The 23,157-nt window shown below is 45.0% G+C and overlaps 1 protein-coding gene across 1 annotated transcript in view; it reads right to left on the reverse strand.

The window, feature by feature from the left end:
• Positions 1–23,157, reverse strand: part of LOC110985773 (uncharacterized) — a 125,770-nt gene continuing 102,613 nt past the window's right edge. The window contains exons 94-98 of the mRNA XM_087133596.1: positions 15,016–22,989; positions 12,765–13,744; positions 12,503–12,600; positions 11,907–12,246; positions 1–11,581 (exon numbers count right to left, since the gene is read on the reverse strand). Coding sequence (XP_086989722.1) covers positions 2,380–11,581; positions 11,907–12,246; positions 12,503–12,600; positions 12,765–13,744; positions 15,016–22,989 — 18,594 coding nt within the window. The 3' untranslated portion in view covers positions 1–2,379. The remainder of the gene's footprint in view (positions 11,582–11,906; positions 12,247–12,502; positions 12,601–12,764; positions 13,745–15,015; positions 22,990–23,157) is intronic.

A 23,157-nucleotide genomic window follows, 5' to 3' on the forward strand; every position in this document is an offset into this window, starting at 1 on the left:
TTACAAAGTAAATTTTAAACTTTATTAACACAGAAATCCAAGTTTGAGTGCAATTCACTCAACAGTAATTTATCAATTTTATCAAATGAACATATTTTTATAGATTTAAGTTCTCACAGTTCACTTCAGAGAATTTCAACTTGATAAAAACAACTGATTCCGAGACACTCAAGCCAATTGCGTTACTATTCTGATTCCGAGACACTCAAGCCAATTGCGTTACTATTCTGATTTCGAGACACTCAAGCCAATTGCGTTACTATTCTGATTTCGAGACACTCAAGCCAATTGCGTTACTATTCTGATTTCGAGACACTAAAGCCAATTGCGTTACTATTCTTAATTTTTTTTCTGGCAAATCAGAAACTGAAAATTCAAAGCAAGCAAAAGAAGCCATTTGGTGTACACTTTGTTTTGATCACTAGCCTAAGAAATCAGAACAGTTGCCATCCCCAACATGATGATCTTAGGAATGACTTAATGACATCAATCTTTAAAGATGGATTTTACAGCTCTTCAAGTCAGTAAATTGATTTCTTCATTATAAAAAAAGTAAACATCAAAAACAAATTTGTTTTATAGCACTTCACCTGGAAGACTGAAAGCTATGAAAAGCTATGATCACTGACAACTTTGTGAAACCAAAATGGAACATTTCTGTCCTTTTACATATAAACAGCATGATTATGATGGTTTTAGGCTTTATTGATTGTATTAAATGTAGTGTCCAAGTCTGTGAGAAGCAAACAGGAGCCGCATTTTTGGATTTGGAAGAAGAGATCAGAGATCAAACACCATGTGGTTTGAGAGAGACCCTCATTCCAAAGCCTTCACCTCAAAATGTGGTTCTGACTCTATTACCACTGGACTGCTGAACATGATCCCATGATTTCTGGGAATAAAATTATTTACAGGAGCTATTGTAGAGGAGTGCCTTGAGGCTTGAAGGACACAAACAGCTTATGGTTGGCGACAGACTCACATTCTGAAGCCTTCACTTTAGAATATAGGTCTGTCGCCCGACCACCGGTCCACAATCAACACTCTGACCATGATTCAAGGCAATGACATGCATCTTGTAGTCAAGTGACATGCTTGAAGACACATGTATCACATGATCTCATGGTTTGGGAAAGACCTACGTTCTGAAGCCCTCACCACACAACATAGGTCTGTCACCACTGCCACTTGACCATGAAATACTGACAAAATAGAAGTGCTCCTGACTAAAGTGCAGCAACTGAGAGTGACTTGCAAGACACAAACATCATGACTCTATAAACATTCTAACTACTGATGTAATTTTCAAAAAAACTCCAGGAACCAAGCCCCCTATCACAAATGTCAAGTTGTTTAAACTGTAGACCACTGTGGAATATATAAGATTGATGACAGAAAAAAAATTCAAATCCCCCAAAACGCAATTATCAGACAATCAAAATCACTACTTTTCATCTTCTGTTGAAGTTACCTCACATAATACACTTACTTGCATAGCACATTAACCTTCCAAGCAAGAATTCTTGATAAAACAAGAATGTAAATATTTTTGTTAGGATGTTAAAGACACCAGCTAATAATGAAAGAAATTTTATCCAAAACATGAAGGAGTGCATATCCATCTGATGAAATAATCTTTAAGTACATAAAAATTCCTACAACTTCTAGGCATTCGTAGCAGGTTGAAAAATTAAAATTGACATTTTTGGTTGTAAAGCAGGATGAGAAATATATATTTTTACTCCTTTGTTAGATTTACAATGGAGAATAGTAGCTGCATTATATAGATGCTTAAACAAAATAAATTTTGTGTAAAAATTGTAATTTAAAATAGAAGTCACATCAACATATCAAAATGTACAGCATATAGAATGCACAAGTTGCAGATTTATACACCTCATTTAAATGTCTACTTAATCATTAAAATATATTTGTCTTTCAGTGATAAAGATGTTCATTCACAGTTACAAATAAAGTGACTTCTGAGTAATATCAAGGAAAGGTACAAAACAGCAATTTTATATTCAGCGGAACAATACTACATTTGATTTGGCGACAAAACTTCTTGCAGGCAACACATAACCACACAAGATAACAATTTAATAACATGTCTATGGATGATTCATGTTTGCTGGACTTTCGTTTTTTAAGGACAAGGTTGAATGACCCTCTCAGAGGTCAAATCAGAGGTCAGCCAGGCTGTAAAAGCATTTCAAAAACATTGGCCTGGTGCAAGAAAACAAGCAAAAGCAAGATGTACACAGATAAAACTTTCAGAGAGCTCAAATATAAACATAAGTTGTGTGATTTTATGGCAACAGAACATGGCAATAAGGATTCCGTAAAATATTTCAAATGAATTGGATAGGTTTTCACTGATTACACAATAGATTCTCCTTCATCCCTCCAGTCAGAAAATGGTTTTTCATACTTCTCGGGGGGCATAGGCAAACTTTCCAGCTCTTCCAGTTCCGCAGCATCAAAATCAAGAACAGGAACTGGTGAGGTCATCCTGGATCCCTGGGGTGAACTCTGGTTGGATGATCTTGGTGTGATCTGGGAGCTTCTCTTGTGGATCAACTGTCGCAGTGCTTGCACTTTTCCATGTGGTTTCGGTTTTGTATGGGCTTCCTGGTCACTACGGGCAGAGGTTGGTCTTTCTGTCTGCAGGGGTGTTACCTCTTCTTCTGCTTCACTTCCAGAGGATGAGCTTGACTGGTTACCAGCAGAGGCCAAAAATGCCACTGGGACTGTCGTATGGGATGGAGAATTTGGCCTACTGTTTGTGGCAGAGTTGAATACTGTGACTGGAGAGTCTCTTGAGGCGTGAGAAATGGTGTCAGCAGGTGTCCATGCACCAGCTGGTTCCTGTAATTTGGTATCAGCTTGACCAAAGACTGCTGCTGAGCTGTTATCATCATCTTGATCATCCTCAAGCCAGGTGTTCTGCGAGGCTGGTCTGGGTGGCGGGTATTTTACTCCAGCTGGATTAAATGTATCAGCATCGGTGTCATCTTTGCTTTGTGGGTGACCTTCGTATGGTGGAAGGGGAACATCAAGAGGGTCATACTCAGGGAGGTCTACAGAGTCAACAAAGGGATCAAACTTATCGTCATACACTGGCTGGAAGCCATCATTGCCAGCCAACCCAACTGGCATTGCAAATGCCCCTTCTGGGAGCCCCATCAGTCCCTGAGAATTATAATCTTCGGTGGCTGCAGACTGGTTTTTATTGGTAGGCTCCAGCGGTGCAAATGAACTCAGAACAGCTGGCTGCTTACTGTCATCTGATTGGTAGTGTTCGATTGGAAGGTGACTGAAGGTTGTCTCAACACCGGCTTCAGCTTCTAGTCCAGATTTAGAATCCATTGGGGGGGCTTCTTCATCATGAGTTTTGACAACCTTCAGTGTGATGCCTCCCTCAGCTTCCGGCTCAGGCTCTATGCGTCGCAGGGACCTCTGTGATAACTCCATCAAAAGTCGCCTATGTGAACTACCAGACTGGGGTCTGGATGTGGAGAAAGGGCGAACATACCTCTTTCCCCCGACCACTTGGATTTTTTGCTTGCTCTTGTCCTTTTTCTTCTTCCAAATACAGCAGATGAGGATGAGGATCAGAATCAACAGGAGAATGCAGATGACTATGATCAGGATGACCCACCAAGCACAGCAGGAATCTGTTGGCTTCTCCTTGCAGAATTCAAAGAATCCACAGAATTTCTCAGGTGGGACGTCTAGGGTCCGCTGGCAGAGAAGGGCAAACATGTAAGCTGAGATGTTAGCACGAGCCACGTCCCCACTTGCTGCTACATCCAAGATGCAGGCTTCATAGTAGAACAGGAGAGTGCTCTCCAGGTCCTTGCAGGAACTGTACAAAGGATCTTGGTAGAAGTAACCGGCGCAGGCAGTTACAACATCTTCTTTGAGGGTCGGGGTAGGAAAGCTGGGCGAGTAGTCTGGCTGAGTGTTGATTGGTGCATCTGATGGAAGCCATGTAGGAGGTGCATCTTCCGGTCCTAAACTTCCATCAACTAAACTGCTGTTTCCAGGTAAATACAGCTTCGTGGCTGCTTTCAACCCACTTCCTTCATCCAATGCAATGAGGAATATCATACCTGGGACAAGGTCTTCATTGAATTGTTCCTGACCATTGATGAAGTCTTCCCCATGAGAGAAGTATTCCTTGAGATGCACCAAGTCTATGTCACCCTCAAAATCAGAATCATCATTGCCTGCATGTTGACCAAGATGTAGATTTCCACTTAACCGGATGTATTCAGTGGTGTGGACTCCATATACTACATGAGTCCTCACAAGTTGTTGGTCTGATGCATACAAGTCCACTGTCACTCTGCCATCAAAGCTTCGCCAGGACACACTGAGGTGGAACCAAGGACCTGCTCGGACAATGAGCTGTGTTGTGATGACACGCCCATCAAAGACTACCCTCACAGCATCCCTGTCCAATTGCACAGCCAGTGAGGTTTCTGATTCAAACAAGATCAACGTCTGAATGGAGGTAGATGAGACAGAAATGCGCAGCCAGCACTGCAGAGTGAACTGGTCTAGCTCCTTGACTGTCAGGCCTGAAAATAACACATGGTTGTGGCTGAATCGAAGAATGTATCCGGCACCAGTGAAGACCTGAGCATGTTCACTTACGAAAACGGCATTGCCAAGAGGCACCAAAAAGTAACGGCTGAGAGCCTCATCACAGTATCTCTGGGAAGCTAGGTCCAACACAAAATCACTGTCATTCACAGACACCCATCTGTCTGGAATATCCCCTGTTCCAGGCTGGAATTCTCCAACATTTACATCGTTGATCCAGTCACCGTCCCATGTCCCGGACATAGCTACCGGCTCCATGTTGATTCCTTTAGGGGTGTTAATGATTAGTGTAACTACACCTGAGTAAAGTGCCACAGTGATAACAATGGAATCAGTTGTTGTGATATTCACCAGATGCAGTTTGTGCCATGTGTATGATAAGTCTCCAGCTGCACCTTCGCCATTTTCTGTCCACTCAATAATTGTCCATGACTGTCCGGAGCTCTGCTGCACAATTAACGACCTCTCCACCGCATCCAGATTAATGCCGATTGACAATGTTACATCTCTACTGGTGACTGACACCTCTGTGATCTCTCTACAGGCTACCATTGCAAAGCAAGGCTCCACAAGGACCTGAAGTGTGGTTGAATAAGTTGTAAGAAGGCTGTACATTCCAGGAACCCCAAAATTGAAACTTGCGCCATCAAATGTTGTGAAATGAAGGTGGCCAAAGAATATGGAAAGACCTCTTGTTAGTGTTTGATCAATAGTACTTATTGAGCAATCAGTACCAAACCATCCAGCTGAACAGGCTGAACAGGCGTAGCTCTTGTTAATAACTTGTGTTTCTGAACCAAGCCAATGGGAGTGGCACTCACAAAGACCGGACGTCATGTTACAGTTGCCCTGGTTACTGCAAGGGCTCAACGCTCCTCCCGGACACACATTGCTGCAGGCCGATCCCCAGTAGCCTGGTTCACAAATGCAGACAGACTGATCCTGCGGGCTTCTCCGTCCAAAGATGCAAGGAATGTCACAGTCGGGGCCAGTCCAGAAGGGGAAGTCCCAGCCGGGGAAGCTGTTGCACAGGTACCAAGCAGGCCACTTATCCAGTAGTAACTGAGACTGGGCCAAATCAGAGAGAGAAACAGTTGCCTCTACTGCAGCACTGAGATCAAGATGGAATGCAATATCCCGCAGGCACTGAATGTAGTAAATGTCAATCACTGCAACTCCAAGAGCTACAGTGGAATCATGGAGATGGCCACTCAAGAAGATTTCTTCACATTTGGAGGTGGCTAGATCAGCAAGTGTGTCATTGTTGAAGTCTGGATAGGCAAGAGGATTGTCAATATCGATCGGGTAATCATCATCATTGATTCTCCATAAAGGCCTATTCCAGTCAGGGAACTGAAGCTGAAAGCCACCAATTAGATCAACAGATACCGAGCCATTCCCTTCATTCAGCTTCCAAACCATTCGCAGATCTTGTGTGTCTTTCCCAGCATTCAGCTTCCAATTTGAGGTAATTAGAGATGGATTTGTTATCCGATCCCAGACTCTTATCTCGTCTATGGAGCCTGTGAATGGATCATTTGGTAATGGTGGGACGGGTGTTGAAATTGTTGAGTACCACTGCCCGAGCACAAGGTGGCCGCCACTCTGAAATGCACTACTTTCAAGTTGAATTGCCTGGACCTGTGCGACTCCAAATACATCAAACACGTACACTTCAAAAATGGCAGTGGACTGGTGCCACATGAGGGACATCTGTGTCCACTGTTGCAGTGTCAGTTGGAATGTCAGACCGTGGACTTGATGTCCATAGAAAACAGCAAGTCCTGTTTCCAAGTTGATTAAGGCAAAGACACTGTCACTTGTGCAGTAAGAGAGTATTACACCTCCATACTGCTCAACCTTAATGAAGATCTCCAAGGTAAACCTGGTAGAGGGGAAGTTGGACAGGGGCTCTGAAACGACAACACTGTCTGCGAAGTAGAGATGATGGCCGGCACCAAGAACAGGAAGCAGATACTGGTAATGCTCAAAAGATGTGTTCCCGAGAGAAGCTGCCACAAATTTGTCGGCATATTTGTCAACGGCCGATTGGGATGCATTTTGTTGACAAGCCGAATTACCATCAGGAGTGTCAATTTCGGCCAATGAACAATCGACACGTTCTATGTCACTGACTGTGTCACAGGAGGCAAGCAATCCTTCCATGCTGGTGCTGACGCTGTTGCAGATGTCAGAAGGCATGTCAATGCTGATGCCAAAATGATGAGGATGGATTGTGACCAAAATGAAGAGGTCCACAGGCCTAATGTAGATTTGATACTGGATGATGTTGATCCGGAGAACTGAAATCTCTGTGCTGATGGAAGTTGTGTGATCCAGAAAGATTATCTTTCCATTAAGCCAGATAGTCGGCTGCAAGAAAACTGAGTCTGTGGAGGCCCGGAAAATGAGGGTGTGGGAGTGATGGTGAATGGAAATAGCATCAAAACAGGTGGCAAAGCTGTCAACTCTAGCACACCATGAAAGCCTTAAATTAATCTTGAGGTTGCTAGCAGCATGAGTAATCATGTTGTACATGCCAACATGACGAATGTAGATCGACACTCCACCAAAAGTCACAACCCTTCCTTCGGCACTGCACACAGCAAAGACTCTCAAGTTCACAATTGACTGCCTGTACCAGGATGCCGTTGCTATGGCACAGTCATCTCCAAGCCAATCAGCAGAGCAGACGCTACAGTCCACCTGACCTCTCCAGTTGACCTCACACAGGCAGAGTCCATCCTTGTCGCAGCTGCCATGATTGTAACAAGGTGCAATGACACCACCAGGGCAAACTTCATGACAGGATGTGCCCCAGTATCCGTCGATGCAAACACAGATGTGGTAATCATCTTGACGGGGAAATCCAAATCCGCAATTTGTGCATGACAGAAGCAGCCAATCTGGAATTGCAATTTCTGAAAAGACCTCGCAAATCACACTGGCATTGACTTTGGAACCTCTAATGACCTGGCAATACTCTATCAGCACTTCAATAATTGCAAACGCACCATCTGTGCTTCCTGTTGCTGCTGCATTATGCAAGCAAGTCAGATAGAAGAAATCCAGGCTTGCCTGGCTCAAGTCAGGACAAATATCTTGCAGTCCACCATCACTGATGTTCAGCTTACTGCAAAGTGTTTCAGCTTCCGTTTGCAGAGAGCTATTGTGAAAAACAGCCACAAATGGAGTACCAAACTTCACAGGTATGTCAGCGTTGGAGTACGTCCATAATGGTTTCTGCCATGGGCCAGTAGGTGTGAGGAAGTCATTATTGAAAACAGGGTCTGAAATTACACTGCCTAAGCCAGCGTCAAATTTGTACAAGGCAGCAAGGGTGTCTGAATATTTGACTGCATCAACGTTAGTGACATCAGTGAGTTGAACAAAGGCAGGCAGGAATGAGGCACCCCAGATTCGGAACTCATCAAGGGCTCCATGGAAGGTGGTATTTAGGACAAAAGTTTGGTTGTCTGGTGTTGGCAGCCACTGACCAATGGACAGGATTGCTCCAGTTTCCAGCCAAAGCCAGTGGTCAATGGTGAAGCGGCATGAGCTCACAACTCCTGCAGTGCTGTGATGATAAAACTGCAGCCTCCTCTTCTCACGTTCAAATACCAGTGATATCCGATTCCAGGATTCAAGATTGTTTGTAATACCAGTGTCATACACCTCTACACCGATAGCAATTTTAATGGTGACTTCATTGATTATGGCAAATGTTGACTCCAGTCCAAATGCAACAATGACACCTCCATAGGAATAAGGTTTGATCAAGAACTCAATGGTCATTTCAGTGTGGGAGATGAATGTTGACAAGTTCTTCAGAGGTTCAGTCCTGCCACCTGTGTTCTCCAACACCAATGCAAAGACTGCTCCTGTTGGAACCTCTTTCTCAACATAGCTTTGGTACTGATGGATGAAGAAAGAATCTGAAGATGGAACCCTCCACAAGTCTGCAATCAGGGTGTGTATGTCCTCCTGTGATATATCATCCCATGGTTTAGTATTGTTTGCATCAAGATCATCAGTATGATTGTTGTTACAGTTTCCTAACAGACCTCTCGAACTGAGACAAGTTCCTAATGGTGAGGAAATCATCACTTGGAGGTGCAATCCAAAGGTGCGGACACTGACCTGAAATTCAAGCTCAGTGCTTGAGTACAGTTTCAGATTGTTAACGTCTGTCTGTTCAATAATCCAGTTGGTACTTGGGACGAGCAAGACAGTGGCTGCGAAATCAACTTTGGTTTTGTCAATCCATATTACTGGAGCTTGACTGTCCTGATAAGGAGCATGGATTACCACAACAGTGCTGTCAATAAGGACTGCAATGGCATTGACACAGGTTGACTGGTGATAGCAAGGAACCTGTCGGATCTGAATAACAAAGTTACTGGTCTGCATCAGGTAGAACTCACCTACAGCTGCAAAGTTAAAGCTCAGGCCGTCAAATAAGGTGTACTGTGAAAACACAGTGACAAAGCTTGTGTAGTACAGTCTATGAGTGGAGACGATTAGCGTTGTGGCAACAGTGCAGTCATGCCCATACCATCCTTGAGCACAGATCCCGCAATCCAGCAGGCCAGACCAATTAAGATCACAGGCACACAATCCGGAAGGCAAGCAAATTCCATGGGAGCTACATGGATTGACTGATCCACCGGGGCACACACCGTCACACTGGTCTCCATGAAAGCCATTCAGGCAAGAGCAAGCTCCAGAAGACATCTTGACTCCAAACAGGCAGTCATCTTTGCATTGGGTACCGGTTCTAAGAGTTGGTGCTTCACTGCACAACGGCAATGCTGGCCAGGTACTCAGGTTTTTAGCAGCCTGGCAAATGTCTGAGAAACCAAATGCAACCTTGTATGCCTGGACAAGATCTTGTGTTTCAGCAACCTCTCGCAGACAGAGCATGTAGTACATGCCTGCAGTTCCCTCTCCAAGGTCGTCACAGGAATCTGAGACAGGTGGGGAACGCAAAAGACTTTTGCAGAGATTTTTTGTCTCACCTTCCAGATCATTGTTGTCAAAAGTCGGATCAATGGGTGGGATGAAACCATCATCTGGGACAGGTCCATCAGAGTCAACCCACTGCGGCTGAGGCCATGGATTGTCAGGCATGTAGAGTTTGTCACCTGTGATACGGTCTTCTGCAAACAATCCCTCCCCTTCATCAAATGGCCAATATCGCACCAATCCGGGTATGTCAGTTCCTGGCCTGTTATCCCACATGCCAGGTACCTCAGCAGGACTTAGGTACCTGTTCCAGACTCTGAAGTCATCAATGTGGCCAGAGAAGGATCTCAGCGGCACCTGGCTTGTCAAGTTCCAGGCTGGTTGCCAGGAGCCAAGTGAGAGATACCCAGCGACGCGGAATAGGTGAACATCAACAGAGAGCTGGTAGCGCTTCACATTCCCTTTGGGATCAAAATGGTAGATATTTAACTTGCCATTGATGTCTTCATATACTAACACAACTTTGTTCCATTCTTCATTCTGAACAATCAGGTTGGTGTTATAAACCACATTTCCAATGTATATCTTGACAGTTGATTCCACACTGAGAGCAAAGGTTGTGTAGTGGGAGTAGGAGAACACAACACCTCCATTTGTGACAGTGTCTTGACATTTGATCAGCAGCTCAAATGCAACATTATACGTTTCTTGAACAAAGAGGGTCACTTGCTGTGTGAAGATCACAGTTAAATGGAAGTGGAGTGAATAGCTGCCATAAAGCTGCAAAGCAGAGTTTGAGCTAGGGTAGGTTATTACATTATCACAGTCACTGACCAGCCAGCTCTTCATGAAATCTTTGATGGCCTGGTCTGAAGGTGACAGAGTACTGCTGTCACATGCTGCATCAGTGGTTTCATTGGTGGAAAACTGGTAATTGCCTGATTGCATAGGTGCTGGCATTTGTATTGGATGGCTGTTCTTGCAAAGCCCAAGGTCTGGGCGAGCAACTGGAAGTGACAAAACAGCTTCATCCATGCTAGTTGAGTTACAGCAGCCACCTACGAGGATTCCTGTTGCTATGGAGCAAAGGCTGTTGGGAAGTCTGGTATCCAGGGATAGATATTTTCCATCGGCTCTAACAATGATGCTGAAATCACCTGGTCCAGTAATTAACAGCTCAAGGTATGACAGACGGGTGAAAACGTATCCAGAGTGGCCAAACTCTAATGTGCCATCAACTGTGACTTCCACTCCATTAACATAGATGATGAAATATCCACCGGAAATGTGTGCACCTCCAATGGTTACTTGGGCAAAGCCACCAACTGGGTCTCCAAATCGTAGGCCAAGGTACCTGATGCAAGAATAGCCACCATAACAGTTAATGAACTTGGCCTGGATAACAAGTGAGTTGTCAGCAATCCGCAGAAGATAGTACTGTCCAACAGAGTAATGAAGGAACGTGTATCCACTCACAGTGGTAATTTGGGAGAAGCCGACAATGACAGAGATACGCAGGTGGATTCTAATCTGAAGACTCACTTGTACAAGTGCAGTGGAACAGTCAGTCCCAAGCCAGCCTGGTGTGCAAAGGCTGCAGTCTAGTGCACCATTCCAATTTGACGAACAAGTACAAGTTCCTGTCAGAGCATCACAAAGTCCATGGGAACTACAAGGCAGGCTAGATCCTCCTGGGCAGACCTCATCACAGTTAATGCCCCAGTAGCCATAGTCGCAGACACAAATGTTCCTGTCATCTGGATGGCGCGACCCAAAGGCACAAAGGATGTCACAGCTGTCACCAATCCAGCGGGGAAATACAGCATCTCCGAATCTGTTGCAAAGTGGTTGTGCAGGCCAGTCTGGTAGGGCAAGAGCCACTTGACAGAAATCAGCAAACTCAACGACTGGTTCGAGGGCTGGTTCGACAGTGTTGGTGGTAGCAACAGCCTGCAGACATGCTTGGTAGTAGCGCTGTTGAGCAGCATCACCAATTGGGCAGGAACTGTAAATTAACCAAGAAAGGGTTTCCTAGGCTTTAGATTTCTGACAAAATTTTCCAACTATATTGATCTTGAGAGCTAATACTATTAATTGACTGAGCATTCTACCTGAGAGCTACTTTGTTGTCATTACAAACTGGTAAATGATGTGTGGGAAGTGAGATCTTAGGCTGAAATGAGACCCATTGTTGCATAAAGTACACAGTAATATTACATCAAGTTTCCAATGACTTCAAAGTGTCTTGGCTTCCCAAAGCCACATCACAGATCACACAGTTACAAATGTGCCAAAAATTTTAGTCTGAAAAAGTTGTATCTGACACCTACTTGTACAGTGGTCCAGCAAGGGTCACACTCTTACAGAAATCATCCAACCAGTCAGGCACAGTAGGTGTTACTCCTCCACCCAAGCCACCTCCTCCACTACTACCACCTCCTCCTCCAGTGCCTCCTGCTCCATCTCCTGTCCCACCGCTGCCACCACCTCCACCACTGCTGCTACCACCTCCACCACCAGTGCCACCGCTATCTCCCGATGCTCCTCCATTACCACTTCTATCGATAGGTGCAGGTATAGGTGCATCTGAAGGTTGCCAGACTGGGGCTGGGTAAGATGAGTTTGTGAGAATGATCGGAAGGCCCGAGACAGCATCGTATGCCTCTTTACCTGAGAAGTCAATCAACAAAGCTTGGCATTAAATCTGAACACCTGTAGTTTTTCTTTCATGGGGAACTATCCAGAGGTACATGTATGTGTGATCAAAAGCATATTTGAAAGCAAATGAATTCCAACACAGTGCTACTTACATGACAAATGTATAGAACACGGAAAATTATTTAGAATTCTGCACGTGCTCGGCTGATTTGTGAAGACTTTCAAGCATGAAAATTTTTACATTTACAAGGTTGTGCTATAAACATACCCGCTCCTTCATCAAACTTCCAGAGTCCTGTCAGCCCAGGAGTGAAAGGTCCTATGTATGTATCCCAGTGAGTCTGAACGGCATTGCTATCAAAGAAACTACAGGGGAGAAAAAGAAAAAAGAAAAGATTCATCAAGGAACAAGATAAATTTTGGCTTCAGGGTGAGGAAAACACAGCAAGGTTAGATTTCCAGTTTTTGAATTTGCATTCTTAAGTGCTGCTAATTTACATTCTGGCATTGGAAGCTGAACTCAATTTTACCTGTCCCAAACACGTAGATCATCTATCAGTCCAACAAAGGCACCACTGGGTTCTAATCCAGTTCCATCAATTCCTGGCTGCCAAGCTCCAAGGCAGATGCTTCCATCTGACGGGAAGATATTAGCTGGCAAGAAGTATGTTCTTCTTGTAGGCAGGCCCTCTGCATCAAAGATGTACACATCCAGGGTGAATGAATGGCTATCCCAGAGCAAGGAGACAAGGTTCCAGACCTCAATGTCAAGGTAGAGGTCTGTTGTGATGTTGAAGTTGCCATAGTGAATTGATATGTAACCAGAGATGGTGCTGATGAAGAATGTCTTGGATGCTGCAAATGAGAAGATAGTGCCACCACAGCCTTCAGAACATGTCTTGATAAGAAACTCCACACAAGTGTAGCGTTTGACAGATATGCGAATGTTCTCAATGACCACAGCTGATTCTCTAAATGACAGGCAATATCCAGCATATGAATCTGGATTATACGGTGTCTCGTCAGTGGAAAAGATAACACCAGGGCCTGGGGGAATCCTGACTTTTTTGATCTTTGCCAACATATCCCTTTGTCCCTCAGTTGGATCTGGGATGACGATGCCGGGTGTGCCGTCCGGAATAGGAGGGGTAATGCCGGAACAATCTAGGCAAGGACCACACAGACCAAGAGGCACATCGTTACAGCAAACACTGCTTGGTATCTCAACATCCACAATGATGTGAGTCTCCATGATGTTGATGTGGATGAAGAAGCCAAGAGTGCCTGTTTGGATTTCATAAGTCTCAGATGAGAGCCTTGTCAGGGTAAGTGTGTCATCTGATCGGTCTTTCAAAACAACTGGTTCATCCGCTACTGTCATCTCGCCGTTTACATGAACAATGGAGTGGTAGTTTGCTGCAAAGTGCCGGATGGTTACATTCTGATCAGAGAAGCTGACAGCTAGCCCGTCGAGACAAACAGATTCATCCGAGCAGATCACCTGACTCATCTACAATAGAAAATACAAAGCATTCTTGAAACATCTATCAATTTAATAAAACAACCGGAATCTTAAACTACAGTGCTTCTTGGTCTTAAGCGTTTTTGTCAAGTTTTGTCTGGCATGAGGTTATGACAAAATAACTAGTTCACACAAAGCAATGCTCATCATCTTAAAGTGTGTCACATTCCCACGTTATGAAACTTAATAGGATAAAACTTTTAAAGATTTCACCAGCAGCTCTTATTACGGGAATAAATATGTGCTTGGCTCAGTAGACTGCACACGACTAATGCCCAAGCCATAGGCAAGGGCATTATCAGCTAGTCTTAAACATTACTTTAAAGCCTTGTTTCCATATTGACATAGAAAAGCAGAGAGCAACGCAAAACTGAAACGCAGACATATGGAAACATGTCAAATGGAACCAGCCCCAGACGGATTGGCAAAATTGAGCCCGGTTCAACTTTGCTAACTGTCTGCATTGAGTTGCTGAGTAGGCCTATACAAACCACGCATGCTGGCATGATGGGCGTACAACTATGTTTCTCTTGCTTAATACCACTCATTTTGTCCGTTTTCTCCTCATTGCAAGCATATGCAACCTTCATCATCAACAAGATAGCTCTCAATTACATCAAACTGGAGTATCAGTTTGGCTTCAAGAGGCAACATTGCCACCTAAAAGAGGCATTTTTTGCTAATATTTTCCTAGTTTCGGCGCCATTTGGTTTAATTTTTTTGTGGAATGACGTCGCATAGCATATCTTCCGCGACTGTCTTGCGTCTTGACGTCTTGCGTTTTATCTGCATTATAAATGACCATATGGAAACCAGGCTTAACACTGGCCAAGCACATATTTATTCCCATTCATTAACACCTATTTAGTCAATAAGTCAAAAGAGGTCAATATATAATGGATTTCCAGTAATTTGAGCTGGAATTCTACTTTCAGTTTCCCAAACACCCATGTCCATTTTATGGAATTTTCCTTGTGCAAATTGTCGCATGCTGTGTGCACACAGACTCTTGACCAATCAGAATCGATTTAACTGTCTTGTATCCAGGTGCTAGTGTTCCATTTACGGAGCGGGCATTATCACTTCTCAACGGGCATTATCAAATGTCTATACACGGTAAAGTTGCACGTTGTTGAATAGGGAGTCCGTCTGAGGTGTTTACCAAAAGAATATTTTTGCTGCGTGCAGCACAGTAGGGAACTAGAAAAGAGTAGAGATGATCAACTGAATCATGTAAGTATGACCTTATGAAAACATACCTGCATTTCAACATTCCCAAGTTTTGTGAGTAGATAGACCCCGACATCTGGTACCTCATAGTTGATCCCTGCATAGTTGGTGATCACCTCGGACCTGACAGAGCAAGAAACCTCAGTACGTCCTGGAGGGAGCTCTGAAACTAGAAGGCTGCAATCTGCTCCAGTCCAACCTTCTGAGCAAGATCCACACTCCCGGTCACCTTTCCAGTTACCAAAGCACTTGCATGTTCCTGTTTCTACATCACAGAAACCATTGCCATGGCAAGGGTTGATAGGTCCACCACCTGGACAAATCCTGTCACATTCTGCTCCCCAGTATCCGTAGTGGCAGATGCATGTGGTTGAGTATGTTCCGAAGACACAACGTTGTGTACAGTTGGGGCCTGCCCAAACAGGGAAAGGTTCACCTGGGAAATTGTTGCAGAGAAGTTGCCCTGGCCAGTTTGGAAGCTTCAACACGTCTTGGCATTCCGTTGCAAATGACAAAACGGCATCTCTACTCTTCTGTGTCTCAGATGTTGAAGAGATGTCTTGAAGGCAAGCGATGTAGTGATACTGAGCACTAGTTATCAGGGTACCGCAATGATCTCTAATTGGACCAGAGTAGATGAGGTGTGAGCACAATATATGTGCCTTCTCCTCAAGCTCTGGCGTTTGGAATGTGACTGTGGTTGTAAATTCTATTCCGGGCAATATCTGAGATATGGGTGCACCTGATGCCCACCAAGACGGTGCAACAAGAGGATTAACAGGGAAGACAAGATTAATGTTTGAGATGACATCATAGCCAATAGGGCCAATTCCGAAGTCCAATGGCCACAGTGCCACCAGTGTTGAGTCATGGCGGATTCCTGGTGATCCCCAACTACTGATCACATCTGTCGGAGAGAAGGGTACACCCCAGATGCAGATGGTGTCGAAGTATCCTGTAAAGATGCCCTCCGGAGGTAAACTGGCTCCATCCACTGGCAGCTGCCATGTTCCAATCCCAAGGGTGCATCCAGGCACAAAAATGCCAATTCCGATGAAGTAGTACCTATACTGGATAACCTGTGCTGAGTCCACGCAGTAGAAGCCAAGTCTGCCAGTGGTCTGATCATAGACCAGTGAGATCTGAAGCCAGATGTCAACAGCTATGTTGATCTCGGTGTCAATCACCAAGTCGCTATAGTGCAAGTGAAAAGTGCCATCAATCGCAGTTACAGCAAAGGTTGTGTGGCGTGTGAATGATAGCAGGGTTCCTGATGCAGTGCTAGAGCAGTAGACATAGAATTGCACAGTGAGGTGATCTGAGATTAAGGCGCCAGCAGGTATGGGGTTGGAGACAATACCGGAGTTGTTGAAGAACAGTCCAAAGCCAGCTGGTGAGGGATATGGAACTAGTGGATATCCCACAAAAGTGTGATCACGAAAGACCACATACATGAGGCTTGCAGATGGACGCAACAAGTACACAGCACAGAATTGGTAGGTCAGGGAGTGGGTGAGTGTAAAGCGTGCTGCATAACCACTTAAACCAAGATGTTGCATGGCACATATGGGGTCGTTGTCATTAGCTGTGCAGGGAGCTTCTGTGGGAATGCATGGACCACACAACCCAAGAACTCCACTACAGGCTGTCTGATGGATCTCAAAGTCAATGTTCATATAGACACCAGCTATGTCCAGGACAACGTGCAGACCATTTGGACCTGTGATGTCAAATCTTCCAAGCTCTACACGAGCTAGTAAGTAATGATCTGAAGAACCAAAAGTCAAATTTGAGCCTAGAGTGATAGTTTTGTTGTCAAGAACCACCAAAGGCTCACTGGTCAAAGCTGATGGAGCACTGATGATAAGAGCCTCATTATCAACTTGGAGGGCTAGCGCAGTAACACACGATTTTTTGTTCAAGCAGGGTCCTTGTCGAATCTGGAAGGTCAAATCTCCACTCTCATAAAAAGTGAAGTCCCCTAAGTCGGAGAAGACAACACTTGATCCATCAAAGAGTGTGTAGAAGCCACTGCTGAAAACAGTACAATGATGAGTGATTGTTGCAGGGGGTGTCTCAAGTACAGCAAGGGAACAGTCTGAACCTTTCCAGCCCATAGAGCAAGTCCTGCATCCCGTGTCCCCATTCCAGTTGGTCTCACAAAGGCAAACTCCTGAATCCTGGGAGCAGGATCCATGGTTGTTACAAGGGGACAAGACCCCACCAGTGCAGACTGAGTTGCAGTTGCTTCCCCAGTATCCAGAAGAGCAGAGGCACACCTCAAGTGGTGCTGAGCCATTGGTAACTTTCTGGTCTGTGAAGTAGCACTGATGACTGCAAGACTCTCCAAACCACACTGGAAATGGGATTCCCTCAAAGTAGTTACACGACCATCGTGCTGGCCAGAACTCGGATGGAATACTTAACCTGAAGGAACAGAAATCAGCTATTGCCAAAGAAGCTGAGAGAGCTGCATACTGACTTCTGGCCAGCCCGTAATCTCTAATACAGGATACCAAGTAGAATTCAAAGTTGGATGAATCCAGCTTTCCACACTTGCTTATGATAGACGTAGACTGGACAACATCAAGACACGCTCGTCTAACAAACATCTCATACCCAACATCAAGGAAAGTGTAGGTGTACTGTGGTGGTAGTAATTGAATTTTGATAGATGAGAACTGCCAAATCGGTTGATTTATTACCCACACCTGGGTTGAGAAATGGAAATGTGCTCGGTTAACCAGATCATACACTATTTCTCCCTGTCCTTCATTAAATTTCCACAATCCAAAGATGTGCTGATGTCCTGGTTGGATGTTTATTCCCTGATAGAATTGGATGTCAAAAACCGTCAGAGCCTTGTGCCAGATTCGTAGCTCATCGAAACTGCAAGTGAGAGGTCTTAATACAGGGGGAGGTGAGAAATTAACAGTACCAGGCTGCCATCCACCAATCACAAGCCTTCCCCCGGCAATGAAGAGATCAGTGGTGACTTCAAAGGTGTGAGCCTCTTGGAGGATACTTCCATCAGACATCAAGAGGTAGACCTCAATCCGGTAGAGTTCTCTCTTCCAGACAACAGACACTTGGTTCCAAATGCTGATTTCAGGGGTTAGGCCAGTGTCAAAGCTATCATGTTCTATTGATACTCTGAGGGTTCCTTGCTGAACAAACACAGTGAATGATGATGTGGTGCTGTAGGATAAAATGATACCATCGCTGGCATCAACTTTGACAAAAAACTCCAGGGTGATATCTGAGGTATCAGTGAAAACATCATCAAGTACATCAGATGACAGGTAGGTATTGTTGAAATGAAGACAGAATCCAGCGCCAGTTGGAACTCTTTCCTCAAGGAGTCCCAATTCTCCAAACAAGGGTGTGAACAAGCTCTCATGAGAGGGTACAACCCATAGACCATTATCTTTGATGTAACTTGGATCTGTAATATCGTTGGTGGTGTCAGCATCACAGGATCCGCAAATGCCTCCCGACTGGCTACAGTAGCTTGGCAGAATGTTCATCAGTATGTTAAGCGAACGGTCAACAACACGGAGCCTGAAGTAAAGACTTGGCTCACTCCGGATTACATATTCCAAAGATGATGAACGCTCGAAAATGAAATTTTGCATGGGGACAGAGATATTGTTATACATGACAGACTGTCCATTATGGAACAGAAGCACTTGGCTGTCACTGACATAGCCATCCCTTACTACAACTGAGTCTCCACTGTATCGGACTCCCACTGCTGTAACACATGACGACTGATCGTAACAAGGCAGAATCCTGACCTGGACGACAAAATTTGTGGATGTATCTTTCATGAGGTAATACTCCCCATACTCCTTGAAGTCAAACTGAGTACCATCAAAATTGACGAAGTGGCCTTGACCAAAGATGTTACAGATAGGCATGGTGGCATTAGGTTCTTTATCAGTGTTGCTCATGGAGCAGTCTCGACCAGTCCAACCTGGCCTACACTCAGTACAGTTGCTCTCATCTGACCACGTAGTTTCACAGTTACACAAACCTGTGTCTTGGATGCATGTTCCATGCCCATTGCAAGGTGTTATCAGCCCACCAGGGCAGGGTAGAGAGCACGTAGCACCCCAGTGTGCTGCATCGCAAGCACAGACACCACTGAAAGGATCAATGATGCCAAACACACACATCTCCTTCTCACAACCAAGTTCAACAAACTGCTGTGAGTTGGTGATGTTCTGGCAGAGGGTGGTTAGAGGAGAGTTGGTCAAATTGAGGGCTTTCTTGCAGATTGTGGAAAAGGTTTCGACAGAGGATTCGGCGGATGAAAGCCCTTTGTCAACGACATAATCCATGAGGCAGATTTGGTAGTAGTACGTCCCAAAGGTTGGTCCAAGATCCTGACATTCAGATGCAAGGGGACCCTCTAAAAAGAGTTCTCTGCAATGCTTCTCCGCCGCAACTCTTTCTTCTTCAGAGGAGAATTTGTCATAGACTTTCTCAACATAGTTGTAGCCAATGGACTTTGGTGCTGGATCTAATGCTGTGCCAATAAGGGACCAAACAGGTCCACCAACTTCGAGTATGTACAGGTGATTCTCATGAACAAGATCCTCCACGAGGCTCCCATGTCCAGCAGACATTTTCCACAATCCAGCTAGGTTGGGTGAATCAGGCTGGACGTTAAGTTCAGCATTTTGCCAAAGGGTTAGGATGTCAAAGGTTTGAGTCCATATTCGTAGCTCATCCATGTAGCCAGTGAATTCTGTCAAAGGGGGCTGTTCTAGAGCTGGGTCACGACCTGGTTGCCAGCGACCTAGTGCTAAGGTGCCACCAGGTTCGAAAATTCCTCTAGTAAGCTCAAAAGAAGAACCTTCAAGGGCTCCCTCATGGCTGACATAGTAGAGTGAGCAGTGACCTGTAGCATGGTAATACATGAAGGATAAGAGTCCCCATTCATTGGTATCAGTTGAGATTCCAGTGTTGAAGGTCAAGTTGGCATAGTGAACCTTCAGAGTCAATTCGTTGGTTATTGCAAAAGAGTGGGTACCAAGGTATGATAACAGAGTACCTCCACTGGTGCTTGGGTCCTCTCCTCTGAGCAGAAACTCAATTGTGATGTCAGAGTCATCCCCAAAGATGCTTGTAAATGGCTCGCTGATACAAGCAGTGCCGTTGAAGAATAGAGAATTGCCAGATGGGGTGATTTCACGTGTTTCCTTGTATTCTCCATATCCATACAGGAACTGTGTCAGCTGTGTTAGTGGAATGGTGCAGTACTCTGCAAAAGGTCCATTAATGATGTCATATGTAATGTTGGCAAGTGGTACAAAGCTATCTGGTCCAATTTGGAAGTTGTTGTCAGTGTCATTATCGCAGCTTCCTGAGAGGGTGCCCTCAATATTTTCACACAGATCTTGTTGAACGGTGACTTGAAGGTTGATGTAGCGATTTTGGATTGTTACAGACACCTGGCTGGATCCTTCTTTGGAGATGACATAAGTATCTGGAGAAGTCTTGGTCATTGTATGACCCGTCCCAAAGTTGATTGGTTCTACATAGTTTAGCACCTCTCCATTGATTAACACAAGGTGGTCTGATCCTGTTTCATAAGGTGTCCTGAAAGTCAAGTTCAGCTCGCCCCTAGTCTGTCTTTTCTTGCGTCGAGCTGTTGGGAATAACTCCATCCAGACTCCAGTGATGCACACCACACCTTCTCCACAGGGAACCTGACGCACATACAATGACTGTTCCGAGGTGCCTGAAAATTTAAACTCTCCAGAAGCTTCCATGTTATATGCAGTGCCATCAAACATTAAGTAGTGCCCATAGCTGAAAACAGATGCAATGGCAAATTTTCCACTGGCTGCTTGCTCTTGCAAATCGGCAGTGATGCAGTCCTGGCCAGACCACCCGTCTTGGCATATGGTACAATCTGATTCAGATGTGAAGTAGATAGGACACTCACAAGTGCCTGATGATTTCAGGCAGACACCACTATCTCCACAGGGGGTTCCTGCTCCACCCTCACACTGGTTATCGCATTGGGGGCCCCAGTAACCATCATAGCACTCACAGGTAACATTAGAACCTGGTTTTACGACTGCATATCCAGAGATGCATTCTGTATCACAGCTGGGACCAATCCAGTACGGGAATTGCCTTGTGGGGAAGTTGTTACAAAATGGCTGTGCTGGATACGACTGAGTGCCAATGGTGAGCTGGCAGTGATCTGCATAGGCGAGAATGATTTCCATAACTGAATCAAGATCTTTGCTGAGAATGGCATCCTGAACGCACATCAGGTGGTAGTAGTCAGTTAGACCCATCCGGCGACATTCACTGAAGGACGCTGCCAGAATGAAGCTATCACAGGCTGTATTTGCTTGATGCCAGGTAGGAGTATCACTGCTCGGCACAGCATAGATATCTTTCACATTTTGTTCGATCTTCACTGTAGCAGATGAGTAGACCCATTGCGGGGCATTCCATGGCTTCTCTTGCATTGTGAAGTGCCCTAACGACACAGCATCATAGAATTTTGACCCTTGACCTTCATTCAGTTGCCAGTAACTCGCCAGCTTTGGGTCTTCAACGTCAGGTGCAATCCCTAGCCTCTCTTTCAGTTCTGACTGCTGGAAATAGGACTTCCAGATCTTCACTTCATCCAGCTGACCAACAAATCCTTGTTGTGGACGCTTTCCTTCAAACCCTGCAGGAGGGTACCACTGGCCTAGCACCAACTTCCCTCCTGGCGAAAGCACATCTGGACTCCCAAAGTTGAAAATTTGGGTCTCAAATTCACCCTCAGGGTCATAGCAGTAGATTTGCAGGAGGTTGGTGGACTTTTGCCAGACCAGGACCACACGATACCACACATCTCTTACCACCCCAAACCCAGTTGAATATTCTAGCTGCCCATACTGTACCTTGAAATATGTGTTGCAGTAAACGAGGGCAAATGTCTCACTATGAATGTAGGACAATATTGTGCTGCAATCTGTGACATCGGAACTCAATTTCAGGTCAAATTCAAGAGTGACATCTGAGTCGGAGAAGGTGTTCAGCTGCCCTGACTCGGCAACAGAGTCGTCAAACTTCAGACAATATGTAGCACCGGAATTCTTGATATCTTGGATTTCCTTGTACACCCCAAAGCCGTATACAAACAGAGATGAATGGACCTGCACTTCCCATGAAGCTCCGAAGACACTGTGAATGTTTTCTTGGTTGAGGAGGATTGTTGCATTCTCTCCCACAGTGATTACTGTGCCATCTTTTGTTACAAAATCGTCCATTGGCTGTCCGTTACAGGAGCCAAGCAATCCACGCAGGCTCTGACAAATTAAGCGGGCAGCCTCAATCCTGATATCTAAGTACCTTCCACGGACATAGATGTTAATGTTCCACTCATCAGCAATGTGCAAACGGTAGTGGTCATATGCCTCCCTGGTTAACCAACACATGGAAGTGATTGCAGTTGGAAGGCCAGGCTTGTACTGTTTCTTGTTGATCCATACATACCCGTTCCTCTCCTCATCTGTGTAACCTCCGTGTATGGTGACCACCTCCTCTTGGATCTTTAAAGCAAAGGCATTGATACATGAAGCCTTGGACCTGGGTAGACACGGCACCATCCTAATTTGAACATCCATGTCTGATGCTTTCAGTAGATGGTTCTCCCCAACACCATAGTATCGGTAAGATGCTCCGTCAAAAGTTGTGAAATGTCCTTGCCCGTAAGCTGTGGCATAATGGTACCCTGCTTTCTCGTTGGGAACTTGGTTCAGCCCCACCGAGCAGTCTTCTCCGATCCATCCCTCTGCGCAAGTCCTGCAGTCCTCACTTTGGTGGAGGCCGGCATTGCATGTGCAATTACCAGTGAAAGGGTCGCATATGCCATTACCAAAACAGGGGTTGTCGGCTCCACCTATGCACTCAAATTCACAGCTCGGTCCCCAGTAACCATGGAAACAACCACAGTATCCTGGGTCTGTCTCATTGGCTGGAGTTCTCTGTGCAAACAAAAAAATGAAAACCATCTCTTGAACTAAGAAAGAAGTGCCCACTGGTTTGGAGAAAACTGTGAAACAAACAAAATGAAGGAATTCTTTACACTGCATCATACGTAGCATACTGTTATTCAACTTTTCACAGTAAATTTGTAAAGATCTGGAAAAAAA

This window comes from Acanthaster planci, linkage group LG02 (assembly GCF_054643075.1).
Source record: "Acanthaster planci isolate LZ-2023a linkage group LG02, COTS_SCS, whole genome shotgun sequence".
Lineage (NCBI taxonomy): Eukaryota > Metazoa > Echinodermata > Asteroidea > Valvatida > Acanthasteridae > Acanthaster > Acanthaster planci.